The 16060-nt window shown below is 40.9% G+C and overlaps 1 protein-coding gene across 1 annotated transcript in view; it reads left to right on the forward strand.

Annotated features, from left to right (window-relative positions):
* The first annotated feature begins 4243 nt into the window (after positions 1 to 4243).
* The window catches only part of LOC120534581 (lamin tail domain-containing protein 1-like), a 68330-nt gene continuing 56513 nt past the window's right edge, over positions 4244 to 16060 (forward strand). Inside the window, exons 1-4 of the mRNA XM_039762173.1 lie at positions 4244 to 4326; positions 4974 to 5157; positions 8623 to 8742; positions 11971 to 12209. Coding sequence (XP_039618107.1) covers positions 4244 to 4326; positions 4974 to 5157; positions 8623 to 8742; positions 11971 to 12209 — 626 coding nt within the window. The remainder of the gene's footprint in view (positions 4327 to 4973; positions 5158 to 8622; positions 8743 to 11970; positions 12210 to 16060) is intronic.

The following is a 16060-nucleotide window of genomic DNA, read 5'->3' on the forward strand; positions in this document are numbered from 1 at the left end:
GTACCAACACTCATATTGCACTAGAATTACATGTCAGTATCCTTACTGCATATATACAGTAACCACTTCACATTTACGATTGTTAGGGTGCGACAAGCCCCACAAATGCAGCAGCTCCGTGTACGACTTTATCTTTCTAACTTTTTCTCTGTTTCACTGATCACTCCTACCACAATTTTATGTGGACTCATTCCCTGGACACTTTTTACTACTTTTTACTACTTGGACATGGATTTTTACACGTTGAGACTCATCTATTCAGGTAGTCAACTTCAAGTGCTGAAAACAAATGCCCACACCGGTGATGTTCCCTATTTACTTGACAAGGTAAGAAGGCGATATTGTGGCAGCAGAGCTGGAGCTAAGCTAAAAGACAAGTGACTAGCGAGAAAGTGGCATTACAAGCCTTCGGTGCCTTCTGTGATCCTGGGAAATGAGAACTCACTACCAAAATGTCAGGACCTACAGAGAATGCAGTTTGTTGTGTTTTTGTGAAACGTGGCTAACAACTAACATCCCAGATGCTAACATGGAGCTACCCGGGTTTAGCACAGTTAGAGCGGACAGTGACGCAAATACCTGCGGGAAGCGGAAAGGAGGAGGACTCGCTCTCTATGTCAATACAAAGTGGTGCAACTCAGGACATGTAAACGTCAAAATCTTCACTTACTGCAGGGACATTGTACTGTTGGCCATAAGTCTGCGTCCCTATTACTTGCCCAGAGAGTTTGGACACGTCATTGTTGTTATTGTTTACATCCGTCCTCGGGCGGACATGGAGATAGTGGGTGACATCATCCATTCTGCTGTTGCTAAATTACAAACACATCACCCAGAGGCACTTGTGCTAATCGCTGACAATTGTAACCATGTGACGCTGGACAAAACATTACCTGCCTTCTCCCAGTATGTGGATTGTAACACCCGGGGAAATAGGACTATTGACCTACTGTATGCAAATGTTAAAGACACATACAGTGCCACCCCGCTGGCTGCGCTTGAGAAAGCAGATCATAACCTGGTTCTGCTTCGGCCTCACTACAAACCAAGAGTGAGGGAGCTACCTACAAACACACAATCATTCAGGAAGTGGTCCCCTGAGGCAGAGCAGGCTCTGAGAGACTGCTTTGGAACTACAAACTGGGATATCCTTCCTGGGTCACATAATGAGAATATTAAGGAGGTTGTTGACTGAACTCCTGACTATATCAACTACTGTATGGACATTGTAGTTCCAGTAAGAACAGTATGCTGCTATGCTAACAACAAGCCATGGATTACAAGTGACATCAAGGGCCTTTTGAACCAAAAGAAATGAGCTTTTAAAGGTGGTGATCAGTATGAGCTTAAGCGCATGCAGAAGGAACTCCGAGTCCAGCTCAGGGCGGCGAAGGAGCAGTACAGGAAAAAGCTGGAGCAGAAGTTGCAGAATAACAGCATGAAGGAATTGTGGGATGGGATAAAGATCATCACTGGCTGCAGCTCGAGGCGAGGTGCCACCATGGAGAGAGACATGGAGAGAGCAAACCAGATGAACAACTTCTTTAACAGGTTTGACTACCCTAACCCACTCTCACCTTGGAGTACTGCACCCTCCACCCATCCTTCTGCTGATACCAGCATAGGAGAGATATACCCACCCACAATTACAGCAGTGTAGGTGAGCAGAGAGCTGAGGAGACTTCGTGCCAGCAAAGCAGCGGGTCCAGATGGAGTATCGACACAACTGCTGAAGGCTTGTGCGCTGGAGCTGGGGAGTCCTCTACAGCACATCTTCAACCTGAGCCTGGGACAGGGGAGAGTCCCGAGGCTTTGGAAAACATTTTGCATCACCCCAGTCCCAAAGGTATCACGTACTAGTGAGCTGAATGACTTCCGTTCTGTCGCTCTGACATCTCATGTGATGAAGACCATGGAGAGGCTGCTATTTCACCACGTGAGGCCACAGGTCCGCCACGCCCTCGACCCTCTGCAGTTCGCATACCAGGAGAAGGTGGGAGCAGAGGATGCCATCATCTATATGCTACACCGATCCCTCTCCCACTTGGACAGAGGCAGTGGTGCTGTAAGAATTATGTTTCTGGACTTCTCTAGCACCTTCAACACCATCCAACTGCTGTTCCTTAGGGACAAGCTGACAGTGATGGGAGTAGATTCATACATGGTGACATGGATCGTGGACTATTATATAGACAGACCTCAGTAGGTGAGTCTCGGGAACTGCAGATCTGACATTGTGGTCAGCAACACAGGAGCATCGCAGGGGACTGTACTTTCTCCGGTCCTGTTCAGCCTATATACATCGGACTTCTAATACAACTCGGAGTCCTACCACGTACAAAAATTCGCTGACGACACTGCTATCGTGGGCTGCATCAGGAGTGGGCAGGAGGAGGAGGAGTATAGGAACCTAATCATGGACTTTGTTAAATGGTGCGACTCAAACTACTTACACCTGAACACCAGCAAAACTAAGGAGTTGGTGGCGGATTTTAGGAGGCCCAGGCCCCTCATGAACCCCATGATTATCAGAGGTGACTGTGTGCAGAGGCTGCAGACCTATAAATGCCTGGGAGTGCAGCTGGATGATAAATTGGACTGGACTGCCAATACTGATGCTCTGTGCAAGAGAGGACAGAGCTGACTATACTTCCTTAGAAGACTGGCGTTCTTCAACATCAGCAATAAGATGCTGCAGATGTTCTATCAGACGGTTGTGGTGCTGGGGAGGCAGCATAAAGAAGGACGCCTCACGCCTGGACAAACTGGTGAGGAAGGCAGGCTCTATTGTAGGCATTGAGCTGGACAGTTTGACATCCGTGGTAGAGCAACGGGCACTGAGCAGGCTCCTGTCAATCATGGAGAATCCACTGAACAGGATCATCTCCAAACAGAGGAGCAGCTTCAGCGACAGACTGCTGTCACTGTCCTGCTCCACTGACAGACTGAGGAGATCGTTCCTCCCCCACACTATGCGACTCTGCAGTTCCACCCGGGGTAAACGTTAACATTATACAAAGTTATTGTCTGTTTTACCTGCATTTTTATCACTCTTTAATTTAATATTGTTTTTTTATCAGTATGCTGCTACTGGAGTATGTGAATTTCCCCTTGGAATTAATAAAGTATCTATCTATCTATCTAAATCTATCTATCTATCTATCTATCTATCTATCTATCTATCTATCTATCTATCTATCTATCTATCTATCTATCTATCTATCTATCTATCTAATGTGAGCCTCCCAGCACATAGACAAACATACCATACAATTAGGTGAATGGGCCTGTCTCAAGCAAGCTAAGTTTTAAAACTGTGTGGAAGATCAGCCTCGACACAGACAGACACAGGGCACCCAAATCCTTAAAGCACACACTTTAATTTTACTTTTCTTTTTCTTTATAGCACACAGTGCACAATCCCAAACAAACCAACAACTCAGTTCCTTTTTATTTTACTTCTTCTCTTCTGCTGCCCTCACTCCTCCAATCGCAAGCTCTGTCCTCTGCCTCCCAACTCTGGCTCCCAAAATGGCTCCCTGATGACCTTCCTGCAGCACTTACTGGTATAGTGGAAGTGCTGCTTGGGGACCCGGATTCTCTCCTGGAAGCACTTCCTGGTGTGGAGGAAGTGCTGCAGTCCAGGGCTCCGGGTTCATCCAGGCACCCCCTGGTGGTGGCCATGGTCCCCAACAGGGTTGAGCTTCCAAGCTCCAAGTCCATGGCCCCAATGCAATCCAGGGGGACTGCCCTCTTGCGTCTCAGGGAAGATATTGCACCTCTCCTGGTCCTTCCCTTCTTCAGCCGCCCCAGTGGGGCAAAGTCCCCGGTTGTCTGCCACAACTGTTTCAATTTATTGTACTGGAAGTAACATTCACAATTCTTAATATTGTAATGCCTCTGACAAAACACATAATCACCCATTGTATGAGCCTATAAATATGGCAAACCACCAACAGCTAGCAGTCCTTTCAAGGATAGTAAGCCACCTAAAAGAGCAGTGTAAAGAGCATGAGAATCTATTCTGTCACTCGGCACTGGCACTACATTGGTGTCAGGAGTGGGACAAAAAGAATACCTGCTGTCTGGCTTAGGAAAGTGGTGAGTGCTGCAAAGCTCCATTGTGGACTTATTTGACTCTACAAAGGAGTTTCTGGAGAGTGTGATCTGGGCTCATTAGTGCCATTTGCAGCTTTGGGATTGCCAGAGACAGCTGAAAAATTTCTACCTCTACAGTTCCACCATGTCTTCTACATCTGCTATTATCCACTGGCCTGAATGTGTAGATGCTGCTGGAGTTGTGGGCTTATGGAGCTGGGAAAAAGTGTAATATATCCTGTTGCCACTGACCCACGTCAAGCCATGTGAAGCAGGGCTGATGGTAAAGCTGTGCAGGTTAAGGACCAGGAAGACCGCAGAGATGTTATCAGACAACCGAGAGTCTCAAAGCTGAGATGTGGACCTGGAATGGCGTTTGTATTATCAGGTCAGTGTAGGAAAACAGCCAAGAGACCAAACATCTGCAACTCTATGCAAGGAGGTTGGCCTGCTCACTTCCAATAGACAGATCACCCGACAGACATACAGTGTTTAACACCTATGCTGCACTGCCTCACAGTTCTTTTTTTATTTTCAATCAAAAATAACTTTTAATATTAAAGATACATTATGCACTTACACTAACAAATATTAAAGAACAATAATATTTGCACACATTTTGATTGTATGTGATACAAATCATTTTCAGTATTGCTTATATTTTTTGCTTACTTGTTGTCTGTAAGTTTCTGCAAACCTTTGGCAACTTTCAAAAATATTCCCATTTATTTTTTAAATCCAACTTGTAAATAACCGAAACCGTGAATGTCAAGTTCGTGAATGTGGAGGGGTTACTGTATAATCAAACATGCTTAGCCTGTAGCTCCATCTGTATATATTCCAGTTTATTACAGGTTTCTCTTATTTTTTTATAGTGCAACTGGAAATATCAAAATTATTGAGGTCAGCCCAAAAGGATTTTTTATAAAGCTTGTAAATACTTCTGAGCAGGAAGAGGATATTGGTGGATATGTTCTACAACAGAATGTTAGAGGACATCCTGTGGCGATATTTAAATTCCCTCCCAGGCTAAGAATGAATGCTGCTTCTACTGTAACAGTAAGGAAACAACAGATTTGGTATTATATATTGTGTGCGGTCATGAGATGTGCTACATCTAAATGTTTTTTTTTTTATTTAGAATATGGTATATTAATTTTGAAGTTATTTTTATTTTATTAATCCTTGTTAAATGAACACTGTAATAACATGCTTATTTTTGAAAAGTATTCCTAAATAGTGAATTTATTTATTTTCTTTATTAGGAATTTTCTTCAAAGCTAACTTACAAACAAAGCTAATTTAAAATATTTTGCTATAAATGCCTCCGTTTCTTTCTCTGTATTTTAAATCAATCTGTAATAAAAGTATATCAGGTCCCATGAGTTGTGCAGCTTTTACTGAACAATATTGCTTAGAAAGCATTTTGCGGTCCAGTGGTTGAAGACCGCCTTACAATTTAAGAAGCTTCTGAGTCAAGTGCCTGCTCAGCCACTGATTCATTGTGTGACCTTGTGCAGGATAAGCCTCTTACTCTTACTCTAGGCGCTCTGTCAGCCAGGTGATTCATGAAGACCAAGCCCAGTTATGAGTGACTCTGCAGAATTTATACGTGATTAGTTCTAAAACTGTGAAAACTGCAGTATGAGATGAGTGAGCTGCACATAGTTTGATTGCTCTTCTCTTTCAGGTAGTAAGATTTTTATCTACTTCATATGTTTCAAACTTCAGATTCAATCTTGCCAAAAACACCTTCAAATATTTAAACTAGCATAAGGTCATTTTCTTACTTAAGAGGAGTTTTCTGTGCGTTTACTGCTGGTTTCATATTTGCATTTATTCTCACAAACACAAGCATTTCATGGCGTTCTGTGCCTCTTGTAACATTCAGCCTGCCACTATTTGTTTTTCACATAGGAGGGTCTCAGCCTTGGCTTACTTGTGAAATTATTATTTACACTTCTTTGTAAATCACTGAATAAAACACTAATTAATCTATTTCAAATTAAAAATAAGAGGGGGTAAATTAGAAAAAAGTGTTGATTCTTGAACACTTTTCTTAGGCACTGTATTTATATTTAAATTGGGCACTGCTCTTCAGCCACTTCCCTATCCCTAGAGTAATGTCAAGAAGTGCAAATGTATCATAAATAGTGTATTTATTCCTCAGACAGCAGAGGATAAATAAGAATAACACAAAGAACAAAGGAAAAGGGACAATGAAATTAAATTGAGGTGCTCCTCTGCACAGATTTTGTCCCTGTTTGTCTGCTAATCCCACCTTTAAGTACTCTGCTATGCAGTCCCTTTCTCACATCATCTCACTCATGAGTCTCAGATTTATTTCCTCTTAACTCTAGATTTAATAGCTATATGGCCTGCTGGGACTTTAAGTACCCTATGAGAGGCACTTTCAGAGTTAAGAGTAGCTCTCTAGGCTATGTGAAAACCAGTCTACAATATCCCCATGGCATTTTGGCACATTTTATCCCTATGCATTTTCTAAAGGACCAGATTCCAGACAGCCTCTCTCTCTCTCTCTCTCTCACGCAATACAGTTCAAATCTTCCAGTCAGGAGTAGCATGCTGCCATCTAGTGTGCTGGAGGGTAATAACTAAATCTACTGCCAGTCCTCATCTTGGTCCAGAGCGAGTGTACATGTAGTGGGCTCTGCAATGAACTCCTGGGCAAGCAGTGTGTTGCAGGGGTTAAGGCTTAGGACTTCAAACCCTGAGGTTGTGATTTCATATTCCACTTTATGGCAACAAACAAGTCACTTCACCTGTCTGTATTCCAATTGAAGAAACAGAAGAAATGTAACCAATTGAATCTCAAATGTTGCAAGTCGCCTCGGATAAAGGCATCAGTCAAATGATACAGAATAACTCATCTAGGGTGGGTTTCTGGCTTGTAAACCATGCTTTCCAGAACAGCCCTCATCAGCCCAGAACTGGATTAAACAGGTCAGGAATGTTTTATTAATTGTTGAAGTCTTCTTGTTGGACAATTCCTCATCATATAATCTCAACTGAAGTCACTTCAAAGGTCAATTAGAAATATTATGCAATAATATTTCAATGGTGCCCATCTATTTGTTTTCTGGACCCTTTTTACCATTATAGGTTCACAAGGAGCTAGTTAATCCAAGTAAAAGAGGAACCATCCCTAAAGGCAATTCCAGTTCTTTACAGGGTACAGTTATGTACCTCTTTTGGACTAGTTTAGGAAAGTCAGTTGCACTAAAATGTATGCCTTTGAGAAGATGTTGGAGATAAATCTGAAGAAAAACAAACTCCACAGAGAATTGGTTGGGAATCAATCCAAGGTCCCTACAGTTGTGAGGCAGCAGCCCACCAGCATACAACCCATCTTCACAACATGTTATGTTATTTATTTTCTAACCTGCTTAATACAAACCATCGTTGCAGGGTGTCCAAAGCTTGTCCCAGCTAGCATAGGGTACAAAGCACGAACAAACTGTAGGCAGGGTGCCAGTCCATCACAGGGCAAACACACATACACGCACACACCAAGGCCAATTTAGTTTTACCAATTCACCAAACCTGCATGTCTTTGGACAGTGGGGAAAAAACCAGAGCACCCTGAGGAAACCTGCGTAAAAGTGGGGAGAACATGGAAATTCCATGTAAGGAAGAACCAGAACGCAATCTTTGGTCTCCTTACTGCGAGGCTGCAGTGTTGCCACTGCACCACCATGGCGCCCCTCTTTACAACATCTAACATTAAATTATTTTATAATTGCATCCATCCATCCATTTTCCAATCCGCTATATCCTAAGTACATGGTCAAGGGGGTCTGCTGAAGCCAATCCCAGCCAACACAGGGCGCAAGGCAGGAAACAAACCCGGGGCAGGGTGCCATCCCACCGCAGGGCACACACACACACCCACACACCAAGTACACACTAGGGACAATTTAGGATTGCCAATGCACCTAACCTGCAAGTCTTTGGACTGTGGGAGGAAACCCACGCAGACACGGGGAGAACCCGGGAAACAAACCCACATCTCCTTACTGCGAGGCAGCAGTGGTACCACTGTGCATAATTGCATTTCCTACCTTTTTTCAATTTTTTTTTTCCGAAGCTTATAATTACCCTTTAACATAATATTCATACAAGGAAGCAATGCATTCATTAATCATCAAAAAAAAAAAAATCCAAGGCTCACCATTTTCATTAGATTGCATGTATTCTTTTCTTTTAAATAGACTCCTTTTTCATAGTAAAGACACTGATTTCCCTTAAAAGCCCATTTCCATGATGTCAGGTTCATTTATGAGTGCTGGTGTGGGTGTGCACTTGAACGTTGTGTGTTGGATGTGTCTGGTGATGGATTACTACTTCCTTTGCTTTGAATTCCAGGCTTATACTCGCTCCTTCCAGACACTCTCACCCGATTTAAAACATTTACAGGAAATTGATGACATTAGGAATCTAAAGTTCTTCTGTATCTTCTTTTTTGAAAACTCATATTATGTAATTAATGTGATTTTGCTTTAGGTGTGGTCAGCAGCATCAAGAGTTTCCCATAACCCTCCAGTAGATTTTCTTTGGAAGGAGCAGACTCTTTTTGGCACGGGCACAGAGTGCACTACTATCTTATGCAAACCAAATGGCCAGGTCTGTACTTATCCAGGTTTACCTCGAATTCCTGATTAACATGTGACTTTGAACAGTGTCAGGTTCCGAAATATGTTTTTCATTTTCACATGGAAAAATCCAATTCATGAAACACTATACATCCCATATTTGACCATTACAACACTTTTGGTGAGAGTACACCATTTAGTTCAACAAGCCTGCCAATCCTACTCTTCTGCACACTTTTAGAAGTATCTGAGCTTTAAGAGTACTTTTGGAATAACTTATAAGAGACTTTGTGCTCAAGCAATACAAGGAAATAAACATTTTAGAGAAAGATGTCTAACTTATCTGGTGAGAATTCAAGCAGCAGCAACAGAAGTGTGCTGGCCTCTGCCGCGGCTTCTTCAGGCAGCATCACAACAGGCCTGAGCTGCTGCCACATGTGAGACCCTCCAGGCTTTCCACAAGCTTGTACTGGGGATTTTATTTGGCACCAGGAGTGGTCTTTAGATGATTAGAAGAGGAAAACGTACAAAGTATACAAGTTAAAGTAACTTTTCTCAAATTATATTTGAAGCAGTAAACTAATCTGTAATTAAATGTGCATGAACATTTTTCTCTTTTAGCATGTTTAAAATGTTCTGTTCAGAATAACTGAATGAAAATTACATTTCCCCAACAAGTTTCCTTGAAGAATAAGTGTGCCAAATGTTAGAAAGTTCAACCCACTAAGAGCTAAGTTGTTCCAAACAGTCAGGCGTAACGATGATAATTTGTGCTTTTCGTATTATATTATACTGTATGTAAAAGTCAATTTGGCATTTAAAATTTTATTTCCTTTCCTGATTTTCTCCACTTTGCTACTGGCTATTTCCCATAAAGGAATTTATTGTGTTTTACTTCAGTATTGCCTTCTCCTGGATGACAAGCCCTTTCGTTCTATGAAAATAGAGAAAAAAGATTCTGAATGATAGCTTACAGGCTTTAAAATTTACGTATGAGATGTCTCTCAGAATCAAGACAAATATGTTACAGAATGAGACATTTGTTTATTTTAACCCTGCTATCTCTTTTAGTTTGTTTTATTATTATTTGATATAAAAGTTTAATGTATTCTTATTAGATACAGTCAGGTCCATAAGTATTTGAACAGTGACACAAATTTCATAATTTTGGCTCTGTACACCACCACAATGGATTTGAAATAAAGTAATCATTATATGAGTGAAGTGTGGACTTTCAGCTTTAATTTAAGGTGTTGAGCACAAAATATCCTATGAGCTGTTTAGGAATGAAAGACATTTTTCTTCTTAGCCCATCCATTTCCTTGGGCTCAAAAGTATATTTAACAAGCTATCCCATAGCCAGTTCTGAGCAGTTCCCTCATTAATTCGTTACATATTAAGCAGGTAAAAGTTCTGGAATCGATTCCAAGTGTGGAATTTTCATTTTCATTTGGAAGCTGTCACTGTTAACTCTCAATATGAGGTCCAAAGAGCTGCCCATACAAGTAAAAACAGTCCATCATTAGGCTGAGAAAACAAAACAAGCCCATCCGAGAGATGACAGAAACACGAGAAGTGGTCAAATCAACCTTTTGGTACATTTTTAAAAAGAAGGAACACAATGGTGAACTTAGCAACATCAGAAGGTCTGGAAACCCACAGAAGACAACTATGCCGGATGATTGAAGAATTCTGTCCTTGGTGAAGAAGAACCCCATCACAACATTTATCCAAACCAAGAACACTCGCCAGAAGGTAGGCCTGTCATTGCCAAAGTCTACAATCAAGAGAAAACGTCATGAAAGTAAAGACAGACGATTTGCCACGAGGTGCAAACCATTGGTAAAGCTCAAGCATAGGAAGGGCAGATTAGACTTTGCCAGAAAACATTTTTTTTAATTTTCTTCGGACAAAGGAAACTAAGATCAATATATACCAGAATGTTGGAAAGAGAACAGTATGGAGAAGAGAAGAAATGGCTCATGATCCGATGAATACCACGTCATCTGTGAAATGTGGTTGAGGCAGTGTTATGGCATGATCATGCCTGATTGCCAGTGGAAGTCATTCACTGGGGTTTATTAATGATATGATAGCTGGCAGAAGTAGCAGGATAAATTCTGAAGTGTATAGGGGGAAATTGTCTGCTGAGATACAGTCAAATACTGCAAAACTGATAGGACAAGGCTCCACAGTACAGATGGGCAATGAGCCAAACCATACTGCCAAAGCAAACCAAGTAGTTTTCAAGTCAAAGAAGTGGAATATTCTTCAACGGCCAAGTCAATCAACTGATCTTAACCCAATTGGTCATGCATTTCACTTGCTGAAGACAAATCTGATGGCAGACAGTCCAACAAACATGCACCAACTGAAGACAGCTACAGTAAAGGTCTCGCAAAGTATCACTAGGGTCGAAACCCAGCACTTGGAGATGGCCATTGGTTCCAAACATCAGGCATTCATTGACTACAAAGGATTTTCAACCAAATATTGAAAATGATCACTATATTTATGATTATGTTAGTTTGTCCAAATACTTTTGATCCCCTGGAAATGGGGGGTCTATGCAGAAAAATATCTGTCATTTCTAAATGGCTCATATGATATTTTTGCCCTTATGATAAAGCTGAAAGTCTACACTTCAGTCACATAATGACTGCATAATTTCAAATCCATTGCAGCAGCACACAGGGCCACAATTATGAAAATTGTGTCACTGTCCAGATACTTATGGACTTAACTGTAGGTGCATAAAAGTATGGTAAAATGGAATATACAGACAAAGTCAAATTAGCTTGGACTGGTGCTGTGCTGAGGTTTGTTCTCTGCCTTGTGTCTGATGCTACTGGGGCAGTTTCTCCATCACCATGAACTAATTTTAGGGATATTAGGAAGAGTGTAATGGAATTTATTGGCAGAGTTCAAAAACATGCTTTGGTAATTTAAATTGGCTGAGTGTAAATATACATTTTTGGTATACCCTAGGATGGAGTGGTGTACTTTTCAGTGTTGAAACATGCCTGGGTGGATTGCTAGCTCTTTAAATCTGCAGCCCAACCATTTCTAAACTGCGTCATTCAATTCAGTGTTATTGGAGCATTTCCCAGCAGCTTTGGATGCAAGGCAGAGACCAAATTTAAAATCAATATTTCTTTATTGTGTATAATTTTTTTCAAGAACTGTATTCACGTTTATAACTTATTTATAAAACTGATGTTATAATGTGTACATTTTTAACACTTTTTGCATGTTCTAGGCAGTGGCCTGGTATACGCCTGTTCATTGGAACCCAAGATTGCAAGAAGCTTGGCAAAGTGACGAATTTAACAGCATGATTCATGACAAAGAAGGTTCAGCTGCATCAGATCATGATGATGAATTGATTGTGCAAAAAGTTAATGAGATGGCAGTGGCTGACTTTGAGCCACTGCATAATGTACAATCAAAATCACTTTCTAACTCAAAAGAAGAGGAGCAAACATTTTTGCTGAAAAGGTAAAAAAACAATATATAGACCTGTCACATTAACTGCAACATTTTTCACGTTTAATGTAAAAAAATATTTACCTAGAATTTTAAGGCTTATGGAGACTCAGACTAATACTTGAGACAAGCGAGTTTTAATCTTGATCCGACAGAATGATAATGAGTCCAATGTTCTTATCTTCTCCTGAAATTGAGGGAGGCATTGAGGGGAATTGCTCCGGCTTCAGTATATGCACAGGGAGTGAGCAATCATTCATTCCTGCTGCAGCAAACCAAATTTCTCTTTATCATACTCTGATAACTCATTCTGCTCAGACATCAGTAAAAAACAGATTAATAAAATCATCGATTGTTGCCCGTCTCTCATTCTTCTCAGAGTTCATTTTTTTCAATTGTTAACTTGTTATAAATGGCCGGCAAAAAGTCCTTTTTTGTCTTGATACTCATCTCAGTTATGCTTTAATTATTTGTTCATACGTTTTTACTCTTTTGCCGTTTTCTTTTGTAAGAAACGGTTTTATCAGAAACAAGTCAATCACTTTTGCTTCGCATGCAAACAAAAATGAAACATGGACATATTAATTTTATAGTACAACACAGTGGTGCAGAGGTTAGCACGTCTGCTATACAACGTTACATTTCTTGGAAAATCTGCCTTAGTCAGGTATGAAAGAACAAATGTGTGTATGCGCGAGAACCGTCAGTGATGGACTAAAACCTCATCCAAGGTCAGGCCCTGCCTTGGGCCAACACTGCTGGATTTAGCCAGTTGCTCTGCCACTGTAATGGAAAAAGTTCAACCAGAAAATGGATGAGATAAGTTTCATTACAAGCTATAATTTCTGCTTTAGAATGACCAGAGTTATAATAATAATAGTCTTAAGTTTATAGTCAAAACTGTGTAGAATTCACTACTACAATATTCAGTTATTGCTTTCTTGTTGAAGGAACTTAAAGTCACATTATTAGATAAAAGACCAGGGGCCTCATCTATAAATGGTGCGTACTCACAAAAATGTTGCTTGCGCCCATTTCCACACTCACTTCAAGATATATAAAAACTAAACTTGGCGTAAAGCCATACATATTCTCACGGCAACACAATCCTTTGCTTACACACATTTTCTGCTCGGTTTTGCAAACTGGTGGCACCCAGCATCAAAGCAGTGCTACTGTTCCTGTGGTTTCCCTTTTTTTTAGATTCACATCTCTGGCGGCAGTCAATCAGTCATTCTCCAACCCGCTATATCCTAACATGGCTTTATTAAATACACTGAGATTAACCGCATATTGTTTTTTAGTTTAAGGCATCTGATTGTAATCAACCAGTAACCATATAATGATGCACGGAATGGCCAAACTATTCCAAATTACATAGCTGCTTTAGTGTTGTTACTGTCAGTGCACCACTCAGAGTATTTTAACCTACTGTATTGTGTAATCACAGCTCTACAGCAGCTGATCTTCTCCCATCCGACAATCGCTTCAGAGCCTCTCCTGCATGAACCTCGAGGTTCAGAAATAGTTTCATCCCAAGAGCTATAAATGCACTCAATCAGTCCATCAAGTACTCCCAGTAGAACTGTTTGTACTTAGAATTACAATTAGCTTGCTGTAAACCTACACTACAGTTATAATATTGCACAACCTGAGCCACTGTATGAACCATTTGCACTATCTGCACTATATATACATGTATTTTGTACTTATGCTTTTATATTTTACAGTATATATTTTCATTGTTTTTTATCATATTATTGTTATTTTATTATTTTATAAGAATATAAGTTTATGGAGGATTTGCATATTGAATCTCATTGCACCATACAATAGCAATAAAGGAATTCAAATCAATTCAATAGATGAGAGCACATATTTAGAGATGATGACAACTGGCTTCTAAGTCAATTTAGATTTCCAAGAGTTATCTTCTTGAAGCTCTTGATATCATTTTTAAGATGAATTGCATTAAAGTATGTATATTACATTATACAGATACATTTTTAACTTCATTTAAATAATGTATACTGTTAATAATGAAATGTGTGGGCACAGTGACGCAGCAGCAGCTATGAGGTAGCACCCCGTCCAGGGATTGGTCCTGCCTTGCACTGGGACTGGATGGATAGATGGATGGAATAATTAAACATGCACTACAAAGATATTTTAATGTTCCTTAAAAGTTTTGAAGAATCAGCAATTTTGATATCTGACCACTTCTTTTTTATTTCGGGCCTGTGCGACTTTCTGAACTTGAACTTCTGAGTTTCTCCGCTACTCTGTATCACTTGATCAACTCCGTTTTGTTTTTGATACCTCTGCTTAAGCCAAGAAATAGTAAATTTTTCTTTGCCTCCACTTCACATTCGCTGAAATTCTTTTTTCACATGCTTTTGCCATTGTCATTTAACCAAACACTGAATGGGGGTGTGACGATGCAGGTTCTGCTCCCATGCTCCTATGCAACACCATCGGTAATGTAATCGGATGAGCTGGAAAATGAGGACACAATGAAGCAAGGGAATGGTGCAAAAAGTTGCAAGAGTGCTTATATTACAAACAACAAAATAAACACAGTGTTCAAAATAAAGTGCAGTGCTCCGAAAGAATGTTATCAAATTAATAATCCGTTAAACCAGGGGTGAATCAGTGGAGGTTAAAATCCAATAAATAATTCCTTTAAAGGCGAGGTTAAAAACAATGGCTGGAAGCAGTCCTTTCTTTAAAAACGAACACGGTGCTTTCTTCAACTGGCGGCTCCCCTACCTGAAGCTGACCTTGTTCTTCTAGTCTGTAGCCCTGCGGTCCCTAGCTCCTTAGCACTCTCCAGACTATGACTTGGGTTCCCCAGTGACCAGGACGCTCTCAATGGGGCTGCCATCTCACAAGCCTCCTGACACCAGCTACCTTTTGTGGCGAGCCAACCACCTTCCGGTCACTCCTGCTCCTCCAAAGTACTCAGCAGGAGTGACCATTTCTAGCTGCCCCCGAGTGTCGGCCTAACATTCCCAAGGGGCTGTTCTCCTAGCTGCATGCTCTCTCTACCGAGCCTGCCTTCACCAGCTCGCTCACACTTGCACGCACTGGCTTTCAGCTTCCTGCTGCTTCATCTCCCATAACCTCCGTCCACTTTGTTTTTTTCTCCCCTCCGCACTCGCACTCCTACTATAAATAATGGGGACGTGGCTCAGGTGTGACGATTAGCAGCTCCCGGCTTCAATTACAGATGTGAACCATTCCTCACCTGTGCACAGAAGCGAGGAAACGCCTGCCTCATGTAGCATCCAAGAACTGCTCTGGCCACACTACTACACTCCCTCTATAAGCTGCAAGTGCTGCGATTATCTATTTAAAAACTGGGCTCTTCTTCTGAGCCGTGGACCTGTTATACCACAAGGGGATGGTGATATTTATGTTGATTTGCATATTAAAAAATGCAAAACTCTTGGAGGAGTCAGGGAGGAGCAGCAGGCATGTGCAAGTGTGTTACTTTTTATGCTGACTGCGATTTATGGAGATGAAGTACGTTGAAGTTGGCTTACACACAGTTTTGTGCATCTGAATTTTTTTGTGCATATGCCATGTTTTAGTGTGAGTTCTACACACGGTGTTATGCACGAGGCCCCTGGACTGAATGAGATCTCTTTTGAAATCCTGTCTGTATTTTGATCTCCTCTGAAGGTCAACTTTATTTCCATGTGTTCATAGTACAATGAAATTTGTACCTGCATGTATCCAGTAGATTAATGGCATTAATACAATATCAGCAATAGACAATAAAAACTATAAATACAAAATCACACACTGAGTGCAACATACTATACACTATATATATAGAATATACAGAAGAACATTCAGTA

Source organism: Polypterus senegalus, chromosome 8 (assembly GCF_016835505.1).
Source record: "Polypterus senegalus isolate Bchr_013 chromosome 8, ASM1683550v1, whole genome shotgun sequence".
Taxonomy (NCBI): domain Eukaryota; kingdom Metazoa; phylum Chordata; class Cladistia; order Polypteriformes; family Polypteridae; genus Polypterus; species Polypterus senegalus.